This window comes from Notamacropus eugenii, chromosome 1, assembly GCF_028372415.1.
Source record: "Notamacropus eugenii isolate mMacEug1 chromosome 1, mMacEug1.pri_v2, whole genome shotgun sequence".
Classification (NCBI taxonomy): domain Eukaryota; kingdom Metazoa; phylum Chordata; class Mammalia; order Diprotodontia; family Macropodidae; genus Notamacropus; species Notamacropus eugenii.
In genome coordinates this window covers 183838541-183860957 of record NC_092872.1, presented here as the reverse complement: position 1 = coordinate 183860957, position 22417 = coordinate 183838541, and the positions used below count along the sequence as shown (strand labels likewise).

Here is a 22417-nt window from a genome sequence, read left to right as displayed (position 1 = left end):
TGGATACACTGTTAACTCATATTGAGCATGTAGTCCATTGAAAACCATAAAACTTTTTTTCAGACAAACTGCTAACTATCTATGCTTCCCCATATTTGTCTTTTAAAGTCAATTTTTTGAACCCAAGAATAAGTGCATATTTACTATCATTCTATTTCATCTTATTAAATAAAACCAAATGGCCTAGCCTAGCCTATCAAGATCTCATAAAATCCTGGTTCTATAATCCAGTGAATTGACTGTCCTACCCAGACTGGTACATCTGAATATTTTGCAAACGTCCCATGTATGCCCTTATACAAGTCACAAACAAAACATTAAATAACAATTAAATTGCATTAACTAGGTGGCATAATAGATAGAGCTGGTCCTGAAGTCAGGAAGACCTGAGTTCAAATGCAGCCTCCGATACTCATCAGGTGTGTGACTCTAGGCAAGTCACTTAACCCTTGTTCACCTCAGTTTCCTCAAGTGTAAAAAAAATAACAATAGAACATTTCATGAGTAAAAATGTCAGCAATGAGACAATATACCAAAAGTAATGGGACACCACTAAGGGTGTCCTTAGGGGAATATAAAATTATATCTGTATGTGTATACACACATGTATGTATGTATATTTATATAGACATGTATATGTATACATATATGTGTATATTATACACGTGTATACAACCATATACACATAATGTACATATGTATACACTACTATATATTACATATATTCTACACATACATAAGTTGTCCCTCTCAGAAGATGATTGGCTCCTGCCTTCCTTCTGATGATTACCTCCAACTGGTGCTGTGTATACTTTGCTTATACATAATTATGAGTATTTTGTCTACTTCATTAGACTGTGAGCTCCTTGAAAGCAAGCCTATCCTTATACTTCTCATGCTTAGCACAGTGTCTGGCACCTAGTAGGTTGTTTAATAAATATTTGTTGATTTGACATGACTTGCAGCTCAGATTCTCTGACCTGGGCTGCTGAACTTCTGTGCTCCGGTCTCCTGACCTGAGGTCTCAATCCTTGATGCCTGACCTCTTGGACTCTGGACTTTGTCTATGACTAGACTCATAACACCGTCTACTTCTCTCAGTATTTTCTGACTATGCTTCACTTCGCTTTTTGGCCACTTGATTTCAAGTGCCTGCTGGCCTCATTAACATCTATGAAGACTCCATTGTGTTCCATTACTCCTCAGACTCTGGCATGCCAAAAGCTTATTAAATGAAAAAGGCACTATTCAACATGAATATGTATATGGTAGAATTTTTCAGGTATTGGGCATCTACTTTGCAGGGAGTGGAGGGACATATGTGAAGTGACGCCCCAGAATCCACCTCTGACCATGTGTATTAAATGAAATTGATTGAACAGCCCAATCCAACTCTATTAGAGAACCATCTCCATTGGGATACTGATCTGCCCTTACCACAAATGCCTGATGGGCATAGATGTGTGTTTCATGGCCACAAGAGCTCCTCCCCAGTCCAAGAACCAAATGTTATACTCTTCATCAAAAATCTGAAAAAAAATCAGGTGGGGGGAGGAGAGGAGAAGGGTGAGGAGAATTAGAATGATTCAGTCAACAAATTCACTCAGAAGACTGTTTGACTTTAGGTTACTTCAAGCATGTGAAGATTCAACCTATACAATAGAGCTTTTTATACAATATAGTTTGGAGATTTCTGCAAGTTTTATTCTGCCAGTCAGCATCCCTTTCTTCTATCTAATTTACACTGATGATTATTATGTTCAGACAAGAGCAGGTTGGACAATTTCCTCTATGCGGAACTTAGCTGTTCTCTGTCTTGCATTGCCTCCTATGTTCTGCTACTTGTGTCCTATTTCCCCATCCTCACCATAACGTGATTCACTTCTTAAAGACAAAGATCACATCTCTGCATTCCCTATAGCACCTAGAACAGGGCTTTGTATGTACCATGTGTTCATCAAAAGCCTGTTGACAGTGCTTTATACCCCTGTCCCCAAATATGAACTGATCTAAAAAGTGAATTCCTTGGCTATTGTCTTATATCACCAATCAGTGAAAACACACTTATCTATGTATAATTCATGGCTCTTCAGGCAAATTATTCAACTGGTCTAAAATCACTCTAAAGCTGTGTTTATACATACCAGGATAGCTATAGAATTAAGAAAAGTAAATCTGAAAAGGGAGTTTAGATATCACAGAGGAAGAAATTGAAGCTGAGGTTAAGTGACCCCTCTAAGACTCCAGAGCTGTATAGGACAGATCCAGGAGTAGAACCCAAGTCTTCTGACATACTTCCAGCCACATACAGCACACTGACCCCTACAATCAGTTTGTTGGTTTTTATGCTGAACTGACCCAAAGGAGCCAACATTTGGGTACTGAGTAGTCCTCACTTAAGATTCCTAAGCAGTTTGAGTACCTCTAGGCAAGCAGACAGATACAGATATGCCTCCCTCTGCCCTTCCCCAAGTTACCTGTCTCCAGGTGTTTCCCCCATCAGAAGAGACAAACATGCCAACTTCTGTGTATGAGAGTTCTGTGCCAACATTGCCTGAAATAGAAGCAAATCATTTGAGAAGCATGAGGCAACTTTGAGAATAAATTGGTTTGTAGCAAGCCATTTACTGAGCAGCTTTTGTTTGGTTTTTATTTTTCTATCTCAGACCCACAGTACATGGCAGGAAAAGAAACCCAATGTGGGGGAAAAAAATGAGCTCTAATAAAAAAAAAATCAAGAAAATGTCACTTTACTCCAAGACTTGGAGTTTCCAAGCAGTAGAGATCTTGTACATCCTTAGTTCTTTTGGATCATGGAATTGCAGAATCTTAAATTTTTTAGACTGGCCAGTAATAGGCCCTGTGTAAGCATCTTCTCCCTAATCAGTAGCCATCCAGCCTCTATTAACCTATATCTTACAACAGGGACTGCATGATTTAATGAAGCAATTCATCCCCCTATAGGAAGGCAAAGCAAAACCCCCAGGACAACTTGGGGATCTCCAACAAAAACAGAATAAAATAGGTGGCTATACTTCTTTCTGAGTGCCTTAAGGTACATTCATTTTTAAAGGTGCCCTATCCCACCAAAGACTCATTTTCCTTAGCCAGTAAGCATGTATGTACTACTACAAATTGTTTGAAAATTATTGGCTCTTCTTTTTGTGGTGGCAAATAATTGGAAATTGAAGGGATGCCCCTCAACGGGGAATGGCTAAACAAGTTGTGCTAAATGAATATAACAGAATATTATTATGTTATAAAAAATGATGAGGAGGTGGATTTCAGAAAAACCTGGAGATACTTATATGAACTGATGCTGAATGAAGTGAGGAGGACCAGGAGAACACTATACACAGCAACCGCAACATTCCACCGTGAAGGACTTAGCTCTTCTCAGCAATACAATGATCCAACACAATTCCAAAAGACTTGTGATATAAAATGCTAACCAGAGAAAAAATCTATGGAGCCTGAATGCAGATTGAAGCATACTACTTTTAAGTTTTTTGTTGTTTTTTTCTTTCTCATTTTTCTTTTTTCTTTCTTTTCTCTTTCTATTCTTTCTTTTCCCTTCCATTCTGTTTGATTCTTCTTTCACAACATGACTAATGTGGAAATATGTTTAAACGGTTGCATATGTATAACCTATAACTGATTGGTTTCTGTCTTGGGGAGGGGAAAAGGAAGGGAAGGAGAGAGAAAAACATTTGTAACTCAAATTTTTATAAAAATGAATGTTGAAAACGATCTTTACATGTAATTGAAAAAAAGCTATTAAGAAAAAAGGAACATTACAAACTCTTTATTGTACTAGAACTTTATGCTTTTTCACTCCAACCCACTGGCCCTAATTCTATCTTGTTTTAGAACCACACAGTATCAATCTCCTTGTTCGTTTCCTTGAGATTCCTTTGCCTCTTTCCTTATTGCTGGCCTCTCCTCTTTCTCTTCTTTAAACTAAGAATCTTTTTAAATTTTTTTTAAACAGATCTGTAATTTTAAATGTAGGGAGCCTCAGCAATCATTCCCTCTGCCATCACATTTCATGACATTCTTTACCACTAACAATCTTGGAGTGTTATCTAGGACACTAAGAAGTAAACTGACTTGCCCAGGGTCACAGAGCCAGTATACAATGTGAGAGGCAGGACTGGTCTTCCTGACTCCAAGGTCAGTTCTCTATCATGTGCACCACACTGTCTCTTGAATATCTGTAGTCCCTTTAATTCAACAGGCATTTGCTTCATTTGTTCCTTGTATGACACAATTTTGAGTTTCTTCAGTGTCCTATTTTTCATTTCCTGGATAATATTCAGATTATTAATTTATTTTTAAAATGTGGCATTCAGAGCTTAACATAATGATCCAGATGTGTCCCAACTGGGGCACAATAAAGTTAGAGTTTCTATTTTATTCTCTTAGTGTCTTAAGTTACATTAGATTTTGAAGCAGTGTGATCATACCAATAACTTTCATTTTCCTTAAGTCTCAGCATATGTATACTAACTCTTGAAAGCTCCATAAAAACTTTGATTTATTTTTGTTCCTTATACAGCACCTAGGACTGAGAACAGTCATCTATGGTAGGTTATTGGATCACCCAATCAGAAGCTGCTTGGGGCATTAGTCTGAAAGAAAACTGAAAATATCCCCCTCATTCCTCATAACCTTTCATAGACTCCATTGCCTTCCAACATCTTGGCTTCTGGGAGGTTTGTGTTCTCCACCACCACCCCATCCCTCCCAGTGGGGATGTACTCTGTGCAGTTCAATTTTGATAGGCAGCATGGAGAGCTCCAGAAGTGAAGCTACAAGACCTGGGTTTACCTTGGTCAAGTGATTTAGCCTTTTCCTTTGTAAAACAGATAGTCCTCTTTTTTTTCACTCACAGCACTGTTGTGAGAATAAAATATTATAATATATATGGGGTCATCTTTAACCATAACCTGTATCTTTTTCAGCATAGTGATAAATGAATGTTTGCTGAATGAATGAAATTATACCAGTTCCTCAGAACAAATCCACCATTGAACTGAAGTCAATGAGTATAGGTGTATGTGTTTTGTGTGGGGGTGGGGTAGAAGGGGGATGTTTCTGTGTGGAAAAAAAGAAAAAAAATACATACACGCACGTGAAAATGCATTGCAGTGGCTGAAATTTTTCTTTAAAATAGCAGGAAAGGAATGTTAGCTCCTACAAATCTGTAACCTAAATAAGAGTACAATAAAAAGGCAATAATGAAAATGTTAATTGTGTTCCTGACATTTAATGCTCCAAAATGAGAAATTAAAGCCCTTCTACTGCCTGTCAAACCCCTATCAGCATTAGAAAGTGCACAACTAGCCAACTTATTTTGACACACAAGCTTCCAAAAATAAACCCCAGGCTCTGTATAGCAGTAGAGCTGGGAAGAGATTTGAGAGAGGTTTGGTGAACAGCTCCAAAGAGTGGGTATCTAGAGTAAACGATCCCATTACCCTCACTGGGGATTGGAGAAGGCATCACCATAAAAAGGAGAAGCTGCTGATCTTTTTGGGAAAGCTGTCTTCCCATGGAATTACGGAGCTGAGCTAAGAGGGAGCCTTCATTTTGCATATATGCTTATTAATGCCGACCCAACTATCCATGAAGAACAGCCAACATTGCTTATATGTTGCTTTACTGACAAGAATTGAAAATTTTCTCATCTCTACTCACCAAGTAAGGAAATCAAGACTTGAGGATGGAAATATTAACAATAATAGTAATGACAGTAATAGCATTTATACCATTCTTTAAGGTATACAAAGTGCTTTGTATGTATTATATCTTTTTAAGTGTTATATTAGTTCCATTTTACGCAGGAAGAAACTAAGCTTGAAAGATATTGAACGACTTGTTCAAAGTTTCAAAGCTAAGTGTCGGAGTAGGATTTGAACTCTGGTCTTCCTTATTCCAAGTACAGCACTCTTTCCACTGCACCACCAAGCTTCTGTAAGGAGAGTTGGGTCACTCAACTAGTAATTCTTTGGAGCAGAAATGACTTGCATAGAGAATTAATAGCAGAGCCAACACTAGAGCTCAAGTTGATGGAGCCTTGGAGAGTATCTAGTAATAAGATCAGTGATGAAATTGAAGTAGAGGGAAGTTCAACAACTTCTCCAAAGTCCTGCAGGTAATGTCAGAAATGGGATGTGAACCAAAGTCCTCTGACTCCAAAGACAGGGTTCTGCTCACTAAACCCCACTGTCTCCCCAAATGGCAGATGTCTGGCACATAAGATGAGACCTTGCTTCCTGAGGAAACTGAACCTCAAAGGTCATTGAGTACAACTCCTTTGTTTTACAGGTATGGAAGCTAAGAGTGATTTGCCTAAAGATGTGCAGAAAATAAATAACAGAGAAGGAATTCAAATCCACATCCTAACTCCCAATCCACTTTCTTTCTACTCCACCAAAGCTGCCTTTTGGGTTATATGTTGACTCCCAGTTCAGTGTGTCTTAGTGTAGTGATAAAAACACTGAGTTGGGATTCAGAAAACTCGATGCCAATATGGCCTAAAACACCTGCTATATGTAGGATGAGCAAAGCATTTGTCTTTGTGGGTTTCATTTTCCCCATTTAAAAATGGGGATAATACTTGCATTGCTTGTCAGGAAGTCATGTTGTAAGAAATGTGAACTAATCTTCATGAGTGTTTGGGTGGGCACTGGGGAACTGCTTTTACCTTACCCTTCATATGTCTCTGCTGGGTTGGATGTTTACCATCACAGAAATCAGCTCATTGGTAAAGCTTTGCTCTGAATTAAAAGGGGTCTGAGCAGCAGTCAGTTTATCTTATTCCTTGCAGTTGATAAAATATGATTATCTTAAAATGTTAGAGCTAAGAAGAAATAACTCCCTTATTTTATAAATGAGGAAACTGAGACCCAGGGAGCTTTAGACACATCCCCTAGATCACATACACAAAGCTGGCATTCTAATCTATATCCTCTTCTTCTAAATCCAGATCTCATTCCACCACAAGAGAAGAAATGGAAGTGTCTCCATCAATTTCTCTAAATGCTCTGATACCTTGCCTTACCTCATGAAATGTCCCTTTGGCCCCCTCTGCCAGAAATATCTTGCATGGCTCAGAAAAAGGCTATTTTGGATCCATTTTCTACACAGGTAAAGTTGCAGAGGTGGTAAGAATCAGTCAAAATACCTAGATAGATTAGTTAAGCAAAGCAGATGCCTCTGTTCCCTATAGGTTATGTATTGTGGAGTAAGAGAGAGGAAAAGAGAGACTACCTTTTAAAGGTTAATCGGAACACTAATGAAGTTTCATTACCCACAGTGACAATTTTAACATTCCTGCTCTAAATCACATTGTTTGGGGTTGGGGCTTAGTTATCTTTTCCAGAACTGAGATATCAATGTCCCTTCTGGAATGGGGATGCTTAGTTTCATATAACCAAAAGCCTGAGGCAAACTTAGGTGGAGACAGAGTTGCTAGTTACTTAGGGAGTGTGATACTATAGGCTCTCCAGTTTGGTTTTTTTTGCTGCTGCCTGACATTCTATTTCCAGGGAGACACAGCCTTTCCTTCCATTATTAATAGAGAAGACAGATGGTGTAGATTTCCCTAGGAGATGGCATATAGGAAGGACCTGAAATTCATGCTCAAGTGTAAACCCCTGACATAGAAGAGCCTATAGAATTGGTTATGAAGTAAAGGTGAAAAGATTAGGAGACCAGTGAGCCTTAAAAAGAGAGACAGAGACAGAGACAGAGACACAGAAAGAGAGAGACAGACAGAGAGAGAGAATGTGTATGTGTGTGTGTGTGTGTGTGTGTGTGTGTGTGTGTGTGTGTGTGTGTGTAGTAGTAGGAGGAGGAGGAGGAGGAGGAGGAGGAGGAGGAGGAGGAGGAGGAGGAGGAGGAGGAGGAGGAAGAATGGGGAGGGAGCCTTGTTGAAGAGATAAAAAAATGCAAAAAGGGAGGTCCAGACAAGCAGAGACTTTGCTAACAACACTACAACTTTGCCACAAGGAAGCCCTGACAGTATCTGCTGGGGAAGAAGTCAGGAGTAGGTTCGGAGACAAACTCCAATGATTCCAACTCTGGCTTTTAATCCAGCATTTGCAAAACATTTTTTGAATGCAAACAATGTATTCTTCCCAGACTCCCTGTGGCATATCATCAATTCCATTAATCCTAAACCCAAAATACAGGGAAGAAAAAAATAACTTTGATATGCTGATATTCTGAGCTATGTACAGTGCATATTCATGAAAGGGTATGATTGGTTTTCTTTAAGCAAAAACTGAATTTGAAGTTATTTTAGAAATCATAGGTGAAACATTGAGTTCATATATATGCATATATATACATATACATACATACATATATATATATATATATACACACACACATACACACACACACACAGTTTTGAAGAGCTTTGTGAGAATGATTTTGAGGCAGGATGCGAAGGGTGTCCTTTCAGGTTTTCACTGCTGAACTTTGTTAAGGTCTCCAGGCTCAGGGGCACCAATAAATACCTATTTTGGTACATGATAAATATTGACTATCTCTTTGGTGAAAATAGAGATTTATAGAGATTTAGGTTGTAATTTTTTTTTTTAACAAACCTGTGCTTTCATCATTGTATTTCAGGAAAGACTATTCTACCCAGGCAGATCAATGTCTTCTCTGAAACTTAAGAGAGCTTGCCTGGGGAAAATGAGGTCAACTATTGTCCTACAGAGTGGACAGAAGTTGTGAGGTCTAGTCCAACTCCCTCATTTTACAGATGAAGAAACTGAGGCAGAGAGAGGTTTATATAATTTGCTCAATGTCACACACGTAGGAAGTAGCAGAAATTTAACATTAGGTCAACCACCTAAGGTTACAGAATTCATTAGTATCCAGTCTAGGAACTAATTCTAGGACCTTGATTATCAATACACTATTTTGAGTGAATAGTGTGTGAATGAATGGAAGAAGGAAGGAAGGAAGAAAGGAAAGGGGGGGAAGAAGGAAGGAAGGAAAAAGTATTTATTAAGTGCAAAGCACTATATTATGCACTAGGCATACAAACAGAAAAGTAACACCATTCCCAATCTCAAGAAGATCATATTCTAATGGAAGAGACAATACATACAGAAGGTTTCATGGGCAAGTCGGATATAAATATTTCAGGGCCAATCAAGTGCAGAAGCCAAACAGACGGCAATGCCTTTTATAAATGATATTTTCATGGATAAAGTCAATGACTTTTATGAATAGTAGTTTCTTTTCTATGTTTTTGGCAGCTGTGAGTCTAGCACCTAAAGAGAGGGTCGCCAATCCCCACCTCCATGGAGGTTAATTCCTTAGATGATGGTCACAGGGGCTAGACTGGAAGCAGCTTCTGTGGTCCAGGAGATGCTACCATTCCTGGGGCTCCTGGATAGACCTGCTAGTCAGAGGCAGTTGGTAGTGGTGGTAGCAAGGAAGGAGAGTGATCTCTATCGTGATGGCTCCCCTCAATGTCAACTGAGGGCTCAGGCTGGGAGCAGGGTTGATGGTCTATGGGGCACTCCTGGCTCCTAGACACAAGGATCTAGGCTTTCTCCCCTATGTTCCATTAATCAAAGGATTAATGTGTTCCAAAGGAGTGAAGTGTTCTGAAAACCCTGCTAGGCTAGCCTACTTGCCCCACAAGTGGCAGTTGGTCAGCAAGTGGTAGGGATGGCTGGGAGTGTTAGATCTGCAAGAAATCTCAAACATCATCTAGTCAGACTCCTTCAATTTACATATGAGGTATCCTACATGACTCTTGAAAAGTCATTTAACCCCTGAGGGCCTTCCAAACACATCTCTATAACTTTAAATTGCAGAGAATATGCTGACCTTCATTGGTAAAGGGAGTTTCCTCATTCATCCTTCTGGGATACTCTGTACCACCAAATTCCTAAGTCTAGCCTCTATGCACTTTTGACAGTAAGCTAGAGGTGTATAGTGACCTTACAAAGTAAAGAATAAAAAACAAAGAAATTTAAAAACATTGGGATGAGATTTGGAGGTGTTCATCCAAAGGAAATATTTTCGTTTCCCAAGGAAGTCCAGTTCCTAACATTCAGACATGCTATCCATGCTAGCCTAGCTCCTATTACTTCATTGTGGCCCAAAGACACTCCAGTGACCTCCAAGAAAGGTGAAACCTACCGATAACATTTAGCAGAAAGAGTACTTGACTTGGAGTCAAAACAATTAGGTTCACATTTCTGCTTTGACAATGCCCTTACCACTCTGAAACTAATTTTTTTTTTAAAATCTGTAAAATAGCCTTGTTGTGAGTATCAAATGATAATGTATACAAAATAATTTGTAACTGTGATTTTCAGTTGAATCTAAAATTTCTTTATCTCTTCTTCCCAGATTGTCCATCAAATTGCAAATCATTTGTAAACTAAGAGTTGAATGGAACTTGTTAGTTAAAATAAAGAATCCTGATAAGAATTCTTTTTATAAGATAAGTAATCATTTCTAATTTATATGCCTTACAAGTTGAGGTTTTCCTATGTTGGGATTTATTAAAGAGGGAACCCCTATATAAATACAGTTTTAGTCTTTGTCTTCAGTAGTAGATAAACTATTGCTAAACCCTGATGAGGATGAGTATCTAGAGTGTGGGACAAGGGAGAGAGTGCTGGATTTGGAGTCAGAAGCCCTAGGTTCAGTTCTGTCACTTGCAACTTTTGTGACCTCAGGCAAATCACTTAACCTATCTGGGCCTCAGTTTCCTAATCTGTCATTTGAAGGCATTAGTTTTGATGGCCTTTGAGGTCCTTCCTAGGTCTCAACCCATGATTCTGTTATCATACAATAACTGATTTGGCTATTACAATTGCTTATTCCATTGCTTATATGTTTCTGAGGACCCTCAATTACATGTACTGAGAAGAAATGAGGAAAAACAGAAAAACACTGGCCTAGGAATGAGAAGATCTGGGTTTGAGTCTTCCTTTTTCACTAACTTGCTGTGTGACTTTGGGCAAGTCATTCTACCCCTCTCATCACTCATTTTGTCATCTGTAAGAGGACAATTTTACAGCATTACCTACACACCATGTGGTTCTGAAGATTCCATGAGAAGAGGGATGGAAAAATACTTATAAATTTGAATCTCTTTAGATACAAGTGAGCTATGATTATAATTTATAACTGTCATCATCACCATGATGGTCACTGCTATCACCGTTTCAAGGAAATGATCCATGAACTGGAAGAAGTAGCATTATCCTTACCTGTGGCTACCACCAGTCCAGGGGCTGTGTCCTTGCTGGAGATTCGGCCAGATGAGTATGGGTTTTCAGAGAGCTGCAGATGGAGATGTAAGGAACAAAAGGGCTGCAGAAGGAAAGGAAAATGAGAACAGCATTATGTATAGAAACCACCACTTGATGGGTAAGGTTAGGGGAATAGCAGCTCCCTGAAAGAGCATGCATTAAAAAAAGGCTACTGCTTACATCTTCCTACCTTTGTATATGCCTTGCATATAGATGGCCATTCTGTTATCATTCAAAATCTTCCCTATGCACTGGTAACAGTCACTCTCTGCCTTAACCAGCCAAGTTAACTCAACCCACCCCAGCTCCATAAATACATCATGTAAATTGTTGCCTGCTCATCCTTCCTCAAGTCATTCACCCAAAATTAAGAGACTCCCCCTACTTCCTATCTAAATTATTCCCCTCCTTCAAAGCACAAATTAGGTGCTACCTTTTCCAGGAGGTCTTCCTATTCCACCCCCCAATGGAAGTGATCCTTTCCCTTAGGACTATGTACCTTTTCTGGCACTGATCATACTGTTTGTAGTACAGTTATCTGTGTCACCTCCCTTATTAGAATGTAAGGTCCTTGAAGGAAGGAGATGCATTTTATTCATTCTTGAATCCCACTTAGCACCAAGTATGAGGACCAGCATGTAGCAGGCAGAGACTCAGTTTCTCAGTATGAACTGAATGATTCTTTGCTGACTGATAGATACACATAAATCAATGAGAGTTAGGGGCTGCCCATCCTGGCTTTTGTGCTACATAAGGATGAAAGCTGTGGTTACCAAAGAAGTCATAGGAGTTCTCTGAACAAAACTGACTGAATATATGGGCAGTCTTTACCAACAGATGTCTCCATAAGCAGTAGCCCTTGGCACTAATCAACCTGCCTGGTGGACTTCAGAAAAAACCCCCACTAAGTACCGTAAGACTGACCAACAAGCAGTTGACAGGGTTCCCTCTCAGATCAGTTTCTGGAGCCTGCAGCAGACGCCAATCCCTGCCTTTGTTGTAAGTAATGTAAGTCTTCACTTGGTCATCCACTTTTTTGTTGGCCAGGAATATCCCTTTGATGCCTGCTACCTAGGATAAGTAGAGAGAGAAAGAAGAAAAAATACAATTGGAGAAAAGAGCTAGCAGCCAGAACTTCGTGAAAAAGTTACAAAAGCATTCAACATAAGCTTTATTCATTTTAGAGTGGGAAGAGACAATACACATCATCTAGTTCAATCCTTTCATTTTACAAATGGATAAACTGAGGCCCAGAAAGGAGTAACTTGCTCAAGGACACTAAAAGAGTAACAAGGAGGCCAAGAATCCAGATATTCTGCTTCCTAATTTCTCTCTCCTTCAAGAGGACCACACTGCCCAGTTACATGAAGGTATTTGAAGGAAGAAAAAAGGAAAAAGACATCAAGGGGTATATTTATAGAGAGGAAGCCCTCAGCAAAAACTCAAAGGACAGTAGAGCTTGTCTCCACAAAAAGGGAGCACCCTCCCTTTTCAGAGCCTCTCTATTACCCTCTGTCTGCCCTAGTTCCTATAAGGACTTGCTCAGGTGACTGTCAGCTAATTTCAGCTAAGGTGTTGACTGCTAAAGGTTTAAGGGGTCATCTCTTCTCTGAAATAACTGTTGGCTGATAAGGTGGCTACTGGAGATAGGGAAACCTCAAAACAGAAAGGAAGGAATCCTTAATGGAGAATGTCAGACACTAAAATGGCAACACAGGAGGTATTTCAGAACCAAGATCCATATGTCAGACCATGTTGATCTGCTTATTCACGCTAGTTATTCACAAAATTTGTACATATTTTTCAAACACAGAAAACATGATGGGGAAATCAAGAGTCTCAATTCTGCTCCCTTCCCCCCCCCAAAAAAAATTAGCAATTATCTATTATAGCAAGTGATTTTATCTCTGTGATCCTCACTTTCAGGTAGGGGAGAGGAAAAATTATTTTTAGTGGTCTATTTGCTACTAAAGTTTATTGAATTGGGTGTGGAGGCAGACCTATGCTTTAGGAAGACCAATCTGACAGCTAAGTACCAGGCACTATGCTAAGCACAGTGATATAAAAATACACAAAATCAGGGTCCTCAAGGAGTTCTCTTTCTAATGGTACAGTCAAATGTAAATAACTGTGTACATATAAGTTATATACAAAATAGCTGGAAACTAAGCTCAGAAGGAAAGCACACACAGAAGGGAGAACTGGAATCAAGCCAACCCCTCATTTCTCAAGCATGGTAGAGGCCCAGGTTCCAGGGTAGCTATGAAAGGAGTTGCTTGGGTGGAAGAAGAAAGTGCTCTTCAGATTCCGAAATCACATCGTATTCATTTAGTTAATGAAGAAAAGGCTTTTTTTAACAGAAATTTCACTGGCCCAGGGAAGAAGCTGCCAATCTAGATAAAAGATTAGCAAAAAAACATCAAGGAGAAGATGGAGTTTATCTGGAAAAGACCCAATTTGGAACGGTTGGAAAATGGCCAACAATTTAATTAATTAAATGTCTTAGGAGGGAAAAAACGGTAAGGATGAGAAGGGAGAGAGGTGCCTGGAGAAGACACAGAGGGAAGGCAGCATTGTTGGGAAAAGTCTTTTCTACCAGTTACCCACCCTGGTGAGTCAATTCCCAATAACTTCAGGAAAAGGAATATTCTTGTTAGTTGGCACAGACCATCGGGTCAAAAAGGCCCCTTAGTTTTTCATGCCTTTAATTGTGGCAGAAAAGGATGCCAGTTTTCCTTCCTCCCTCTACCAGCCAGGGAAGAATATTCCAGCCCATAATTCCCTGATATTGCTCTTGGCCTGAGTTGCTGTATGGTTTGTCAAGCCCCTCATATCTTTTCTGAAACCAGATGACTGGTACACTGTAGATAAATGAATTCCCCATTCACCATCTCTGTTCCCCAAATCAAATGGTCCCATTCCTGAGATGTCAGGACACTGCAAAATTACCATGGGCTTAAGCCACTCTTGCTTCTTTCTCATTCCAGAGATGTGAATAATCATTTCATATAACCAGGTAAAATTATATCTTATTTTTCATAATAGCTTTGTAATTTCAATGACTCTATCTCATCCCATCAATCTTAAAGCTATATATCACCATGATTTATCACCACATGTATATCTCTGGTTTTTGTTTTCTGTTAATCAATTTGTTCTTTATTTCCAACTTTAATGTAACCTTTGCAATCTCAGGAAATTGCTTAGAATTTTCTAGAAGCCCTAAACTTCCTTTATTGAAATGGAACAGTTGACTGGTAGGGGAAATTTCTATACCAGACATCCATTCTCTGAGAAGCATAGAAGATATGGATCAACAATCCCACTGACTTTTTTCTATGGAGACAGATACTGAGATAGTGGAAAGAAGTGTTTTAGAGATAAACTTGAATTAAATGCAACTCTTTCCCCTTAGTAAACAGCTTTGGAAAGCCAAGATCATAGATCAAGAATTAGAAAGAATTTTAGAGGACATATAGCCCCAATGCCAAAATTCTACAAATGAGAAAACTGTGACATGGGAAGGTCAAGTCATTTGTTCAATGTCAGATAATTAGTAAAGCTTCACAGGTGGGATTTAAACCTCAGGTTCTCTAACTCCAGAAATTAGTGCCCTTTTTGCTTTGTTATAATGAACAAATATGTCTGCTACTGAAAGTCAATACCTCCAGGGACAGGGCAGAAGATCGGGGATGCTGCCAAAGAGAACATGGCGCTTTGATACAATCATCCGCTCCTCTTGGAAACTTTGTCCTCTTGGGCATTGTATCTGACAGCTGGCTACTTGCTTGAGGCCACCATTTCCAGGTGGCACAAGCATCTGACCCTTACCTCCCAGGACAAAGAGGTCTGGGTCCAGCAGAGAAATTCAATTATTATTGTGTACCCTGGGGATGCTTCCTCTAGCATAGCCTCTGATGAGGAATAGGTGAAAGGGATAGAATAGTCATTTTCACATAGTGAGTCCTGGCTGAAACTTGTTAGCAGCTGCCCATCTGGCTTTTAACCAGGGTTAGAGAATGTGGGGAGAAAGGAGGACAGGTGTATTTCATCAAAGAGATTCAAGGGCAAAAAGACATTAGAGAGAAGTGACATGAAAGAAAAGGGGGACAATGTAAGGGTATTACCATTGCCTAACTAAATCAAATAAATTTAATCTGCTCCAGCCCTGCCCAGCCATTTTGAAGATGAGAAAACTGAGACAGCATGCCACGGTGAAATCCTAGATAGAGAGTTAAGAGAATCTGAGTTCAAATAATGGATTGGCCACTAGACTGCCTGTATAACCTCGGGCAATATTACTTTACCTTCCTGGGGCTTGGTTTCTTCATCTGTAAAGTGAGGATTGAACTAGATGAACTCTGAAATCCTTTCAGGCTTTAAAGCTAGGATCCTACGAAGACCAGAGACTTAAATAACTTGCTCCACATCATTCATTAAATAACAGAGTATGAAATAACAAAATCAGACCCAGGACCCTCCGACTCCAAATCCTATGCTCTTTCCTTTATGCCATGCAGTAGATATTGAACACCATGACTCACATGGTGTACTTATCCAAGTTATCTGTGAAGCACATGAGTCAGACCAGCTCTCCAATGCATTCCTCTAAACAGCATGGCCTGTATCTTTGAAAATTATATCTTCCAATGAGTAATGCCTGAGAAAAGACCCCATGTTGAGGTACATGTTCTAGCATCTAGGAATAATATCTAGGATATATATATATGTATATTATATATATATACATATATATGTATGTATGTGTATGTATATGTATATATATGTATGTATGTATATGTATATATATATATATATATTAGTATCTCACTGTGAGATTTGAGACTTATGTCCGGTACCTTAATTAATCTCTCTCCAAATTTAGCTATCCTGGTCCTCAGACAAGGGACAAATAGTAATTGCAACTGGGCTTGAAGATTTTTCAGCTTGGTAGGTCTGACCAGGGCTTAAAATCTATTAGCTTAGCCTTTGAGATCCCAGTGTCACCTTTGCATCACTTTGCACAATTGGAGTAAGATGAACAGTGGCTATACATCTTAGCCATTGGAGAAAATGCCGGAGTTCTTTGTTTGAAAATCACCAGGATTTTAGAAAGAGCTACCAAGAATGAAAGCACTGCCTCACTTGGTCACCTTCTCATGCTGCATTAGGAACATTCTCAAATCTCAAGTACTGAGTTGGGGAAGGATGGACACTGATGAACTAAAAGAGCTCTTCTCCTGCCTTCATGATGGCACGAATTTATAATTGACAACTTTAACTACTTAAATCAGTCCCATCCAGCATCAAATGGACTTCTGACACCTCAAAGACAAGATGAATTATATGGCGTTGAAATCTTCTTATCTCTTCTGATTATTTAATTACAGGGAGAAAAAATAACTTGCTTCCATGCAGAGACAAGAGGGACATTTTCTCTCTCATCAAGAAAGAACTAGAACATCAGGCAGACAACATAATAGAGTCTGGCTTACTTGTCCTCCTAGACACTTGTTGGGAAGGGAGAAGGGAAAGGAGTAAGTGTTATGTAACACCTACTAAGTGCCAAGCACTCTCCTGAGAGTTTTTACAATTATTATCTTATTTGGTCATCACAACAACCCTGCAAGGTAGCTTGATGTTATTTTAATCATTTTGCAGTTTAAGAAACTGAGGTAAACAGATGACATGATTGTGCTCAGGGTCATCCAGCTAGTAAAGTGTCTAAAACTGATTTGAACCCATGTCTTCCTGACTCCATGTCCAGCTCTGTATCCACTGTGCCACTGAGCTGGCTATCTATAGAGTTTGATGAGGTTGACCAATTTGGCAGGCAATTTCACTCAGTACCAAAAGCTGTCTTAATAAATTCCTCAAAAGACCCTCTCTAACCCTAGCCCCTATCTACCTTGTGATGCTAACCAGATAGTGTTAACAATGTCTGCTTTGAAATGAGTCTCCAATAATTCACATGGAAGATGGATTAACATATTAATTTTAGCACCTTATCATATGTCAGTCTAAGTCTCCATATGATTGACATTACTTCACTGACCTCAACATCTATGGAAAGTTACAAGAGATGTCTAGCTTACTGTGCCTCAAGAGGATTCTAAAATGAAGATCTCGTCTGAGTTCTTTAAAGGGAAAAGACCACTGCATGTCTTGAAGTATATCATCCATAGACATAATGTGCCCCAAACTAAGGACCCAGAGAGCATTTTTCCCTACCCTACATTGTTGGATAGTACACAATCCTAGGCCCTGAGGCCACCGTCATGGAGCTATTTAGGGTTAAATAAACTAAAAGAAGGAGCAGCTAAGTGGTACAGTGGATAGGGCACTGGGCCTGCAGTCAGGAAGACTCATTCTCATGTGTTCAAATCCAGCCTCAGACATTTACTAGTTGTGTGATCCTGGGCAAGTCACTTAATCCTGCTTGCCTCAGTTACTCATCTGTAAAAAGGGCTGGAGCAGAAAATGGCAAAGCACTTAGTATCTTTGCCAAGACAACCCCAAAGAGGGTCATGAAGAGTCAGACATGACTGAAAATTGGCTTAACAACAAGGAAAGAGGCCTTCCTCTCAAGTCATAGAAAGTTCTGGTATTAGGCAAATAAGTGTGTTCGTCCTTTGTTGCCGAAGAAGACCATATCATCAGAGAAATAATGACATGACTTGCACTTGACTTTGTTTCGAGTGAGGGAGGGCTGTGCAGGTCACCAGCTTCACTTCTCCTCCAGAGTTATCTGAATCCAGTGACCAGATATTCATCAGGATGACTGGAGATGATCCAGGATGAGGCAAGTGGGTTACATGACTTGCCCAAGGCCACACAGCTAGTGAGTGTCAAGTGTCTGAGGTGAGATTTGAACTCAGGTCCTCCTAACTCCTGCACTGGTGCTCTAGCCACTGCACCACCTAGCTGCCCCAAGGCAAATAAGTACCACTTGTTCAAAAACTTCCAATGGTTCCTCATGGCCAAGGTCCAAATGCTTCTGCCTAGTTTACTCTCCAGCTCAAACCTAACTTTTCAGCTTTATATCCTGGTTCTGCCTGGAGTTGTATCCTCACTGTCCTCTAAAGGTAGCCTCTCCATTTCTAAATCTGTTCTTTCAGTTGAGTTTTTAAACTCTTTGTATTTCTCATCTCCTCTCTAGAATATTTCTATCCTAATTTCTGCTTGTCTAAAGCTTCTTCATTCTTCAAGACCCACTCAATCCCCATATCTTCCTTCAAGTATTCCATCATGACCATTAGTTGTCCAAATTTCTGCACCATCTACACAAATCATCTGCTTCTTGTGCCTAGAAATGGATTCAGGAAGCCCTGGGATCAGACACTGCTTCTAGAAACTTAAAGCTGGGTGACCCTGAGCAAGTCACTCTCAAAGCCTTGGTTTCTTCATTTGTTAAAGGGGAGAAATAACAGCACCTGTCTTACAGGGTTGTTCTGAAAATCAAATGAGCTGATATGTACAAGCTTTATTAGTTTCATATACTTTGCAAATCTGAGGGTACAGTATAAATTTGAATTACTATTATTATTATCTCCAATTAGGCTATACATTTTTTATCTTCTTCCAAAGTGCTGGGCACATAGCAGATTCTTAAGAGTCAATCACTAAATTGAATTAAAAATGAGACTTTCCTACACCAACACTGCATCAAGCAGGCGCTGCCAGAATCTTGGGCAAGCTCAGTATTTGCCCACACTTTGTAGTTGCACAGACACCATAAACTTTTCTCCTGAAGACAGAAAGTATATATTAGTAAGGAAGGGGGAAAAAGTGTACCTCTTGCCTCATACATTATTTTGATTCATGCCCTACTTCAGAGCAATGGATCTCCATTCTAAATGCCCAAGAATCCTCTTACTTCCCTTCACTGAAAGGTGAATGGTTCAGAGCAGCAAGCCTACTTAGCTTGTTGGAACAGTCAAAAAGATGTATTTCTCAAGTTCCGCCATGAAGCCTTCCCTGATCTATTGCTCTTCTCCCAACCTTCTCACTGAAGAAATGACATTATGTTTGTTTGCTTCTTTGAAGATAAAAGTGTAAAGGAGGAAAAAAATTGGACTTTCAATCAGAAGAGAATTGAGTTTGTATCCTGCCTCTAACACTTAGTAAGTATGTGACCATGAGCAAGTCACAGATGCTGTCTCACTTCATTTGTTAAGTGGGAGTAAATGACCAGTCATCCAAGCCTCACAGATCCTTTGTAAGTATCAAGTGAAAGAATGCAAAGTGCTTTCCAAACCTTAAAACTGCCTGTAAATATCAGATATTATGATTATCTTTGTTATTTGTGCTCTACCTGTTGCAGTTAAGGATATTTTTACTTTCATTGTAGATAATTACACAGTTAGATGTCTCCTCCTCCCTATTAGGATAGTGAGAGTGACACTGCCTTTGTCATCTTCAGTATGTTTTACCAAGCCAAGTACAAGGCTCCTGAACATAATTAGAGTTCAGTGTTTGTTGTCCTGTATTGATTCAGCTGAATAAAATTGAATTTCTGGGATTAAAAATCATTTGGGGATTTTTTTACCCTTTTTTCTTTTCAAAATTCTAAAGGCAAAAAAAATGTTCCAAAGGTAACCTTCTTATTTATGTCCCTTATCAGAGCCAGGTTAAAAAAAAAAAAAAAAAAAAAAAAGAAGAGGATGTGATAGGCTCTAGTACCCAAAAATCATTACCATAACAATCCAAGCCAAGCTAGGCCAAATAACTAAGAAACATAACAACTTGAACATTATTGTCTCTTATTGTGGACAACTTAAAGAACTGTGGGAGAATGTCAGTTAGAACTATCCTCTGCAAACCCCAGCAAACTTCTTCATAAACATTATGGCACTACAGAGCAATCATCCCATCCCAGGAGCTTGGCTTTTCTCAATCAGGCCATTACCTTTCAGTTGTACATTACAATATAATGCTTGGTGATTTTTAGAGAGGGAAAAGGGAAATTAATGGATCTACTTTTCATTTTCTCCATTCTCCATTTTTCATCTCTCTTTATGAACTGTCTCTCATTCCATTCCCATCCATCCAACCCTAGGATAGAATTGTACCAAATTAAGCCATGATCCTGTCAATTTCAGGTATGAAGCAGCCAACATGGTCCCCATCTCTACAAGCAAGGTTACCTTGAGGATGTCAGACACATGCACAGTATTACTACCCAAGTCCCAGTGGAGAATCCTAAAGGACCTTCACCAGTCATACTGTATGGATAGGCTAGGGCACTGAATTTATCATCAGAGAGTATGAGTTCAAATCTTACCTCTACTATTTACTATCTCTGAGACCTTGGGCAAGTCTTTTACATTTCTTTTGGCTCCACTTTCCTATCAAATAATGAAACTGATGAAATGATTTCTACAGTTCCTTCTACTTCTTTACTCTATGAGATAATTGGGACCAGTCCCTACCTCCTGTTTCAGGCAGACAAGTCTATTCAATGACATTAAAAGATACCCTGTGAGTGATAAAGAGCCAGGCAATGACTACAACATCCTTTGCAATGGTGTTTCCTAGAGAGGACAGATGATTCCAAAGAATAACCTCAGCCACATACCTCATATAGGTCAATGATGATATTGCCCTCTAGGCCCCGACTACTCTTGACGTTCTCCAGGGCCAAGGTAAAGTAGACACCACGTGTGTCAGAGATGTAGAGATTATACGTATCATTTTGGTTCCACTCTTGAACTGCTGCAAACACCTGGTTCTCATCTGTGCTGATGATATGCATGTCCTGTTGAAAGAAAATGGAAGACCTGTTACTCTGTAGTTCTCCATATCCATTCTCCTGCCCACCAGGACTCCAGGTAATTACCCTGTCTTAGGAAACAGTTCATAAAGAGAATGAGTTATAGGTGCTGTTAAACAATTTCGTGTTAGAGTGAGAATATAAATTATGAATGCCATGATTCCTTTCCCTTTCTTAATGACTACAGGATGGGTGACAGGGGCTTTGGTGGTTGTCATTTTCCAGGGCTTTGCAGGATTCATACATATCCCTTTTTTATACCCAAATGTTAATGTTACCACTAATACAAAGATAGCTTTGGGAAGGGAAATATATCTGGAGTGGAAACTTATTACTGGAGCTAGAGAACTCCTGATATCTTCTTGTGAGGTCCTTGAGCTGCTCCTCACTGGACACAGAATCTTTGCAAATGGCATCACTCTACTAGGTTACTCAGGCTTGACCTCTACTGAGTTAGGTGTGTGGCTTCACTTCTTCAACGTCACTCTACTATTTGACTAGATATCCCAGGACCCTAAACTTGAAAATAACAGAGCTTCCCTAGACCACTGACTGGCTTCCACCCTCGGTCCTGTAGCCATCACTGAGGTGAAAAATCATATAAAGAAGGGGCCCACCTTTGTCACTACAATCAACACTATTGATGAATTGCCACTAACTGGCAGATAAGCCCAAGAGCCCGAGGACTGGCATCAGTCTGTGGAAATGCAGACTGATAATTGCTTGTAAAGGTGCTACAGCCACAGCTCCTGAAAACCTATAAAAAAAAAAGTTCTTGCAATCCAAGTATTTGGCACTATAAAATGGCTAAACATCAAAAACTCATGTTATTTTATCAGTGGAAATGACATTAAAGAAGCATTACCTTTTGATTTGCTGCAGTATCCTAACTTTCCATCTGACAGCTCAAAACCTATATATGTATTGTTTTCCTCATTAGAATGTAAGTTCCTTGAGAGTAGGAACTTTTTCATCCATCCATCCATTCATTCATTCATTCTTGTTCTTTTAGAATATCATCCTGGTGTAGATGATGGAATAGAAAGGAGAGGCAGGGAGACCAATCAGGAAAATATCGCTATAGTGCAGTCAAGAAGAGATGAGACCCTGAATACAGAAGGTAACTATATGAATGTAGACATGGGGACGTGAGAAGTATCATGTAAGTAGAATCTACAAGATTTGGCAACTGGATTGATATGAAGAATGAGAAAGGATGACTCAAAGGTCATGAACGTGGGTGATTGGAAGGATGACAGTGCCCTCAGTAGAAAAAAAGGAGATAAGAAAATAAGAAAGACTGGGATTAGGGGTAGGGAAAAGATGAAGACTGCATTGAATTATT

At 39.4% G+C, this 22417-nt stretch overlaps 1 protein-coding gene across 2 annotated transcripts in view; it reads right to left on the bottom strand.

Moving 5' to 3' along the window:
• SORCS3 (sortilin related VPS10 domain containing receptor 3) overlaps window positions 1-22417 on the bottom strand; it is a 676074-nt gene that overhangs the window by 96781 nt on the left and 556876 nt on the right. For both annotated transcript variants that reach the window (XM_072621715.1, XM_072621724.1), the window contains 5 exons: window positions 20878-21057; window positions 12225-12371; window positions 11259-11361; window positions 2478-2554; window positions 1438-1529 (listed from right to left, as the gene is read on the bottom strand). In XM_072621715.1, coding sequence (XP_072477816.1) covers window positions 1438-1529; window positions 2478-2554; window positions 11259-11361; window positions 12225-12371; window positions 20878-21057 — 599 coding nt within the window. The remainder of the gene's footprint in view (window positions 1-1437; window positions 1530-2477; window positions 2555-11258; window positions 11362-12224; window positions 12372-20877; window positions 21058-22417) is intronic.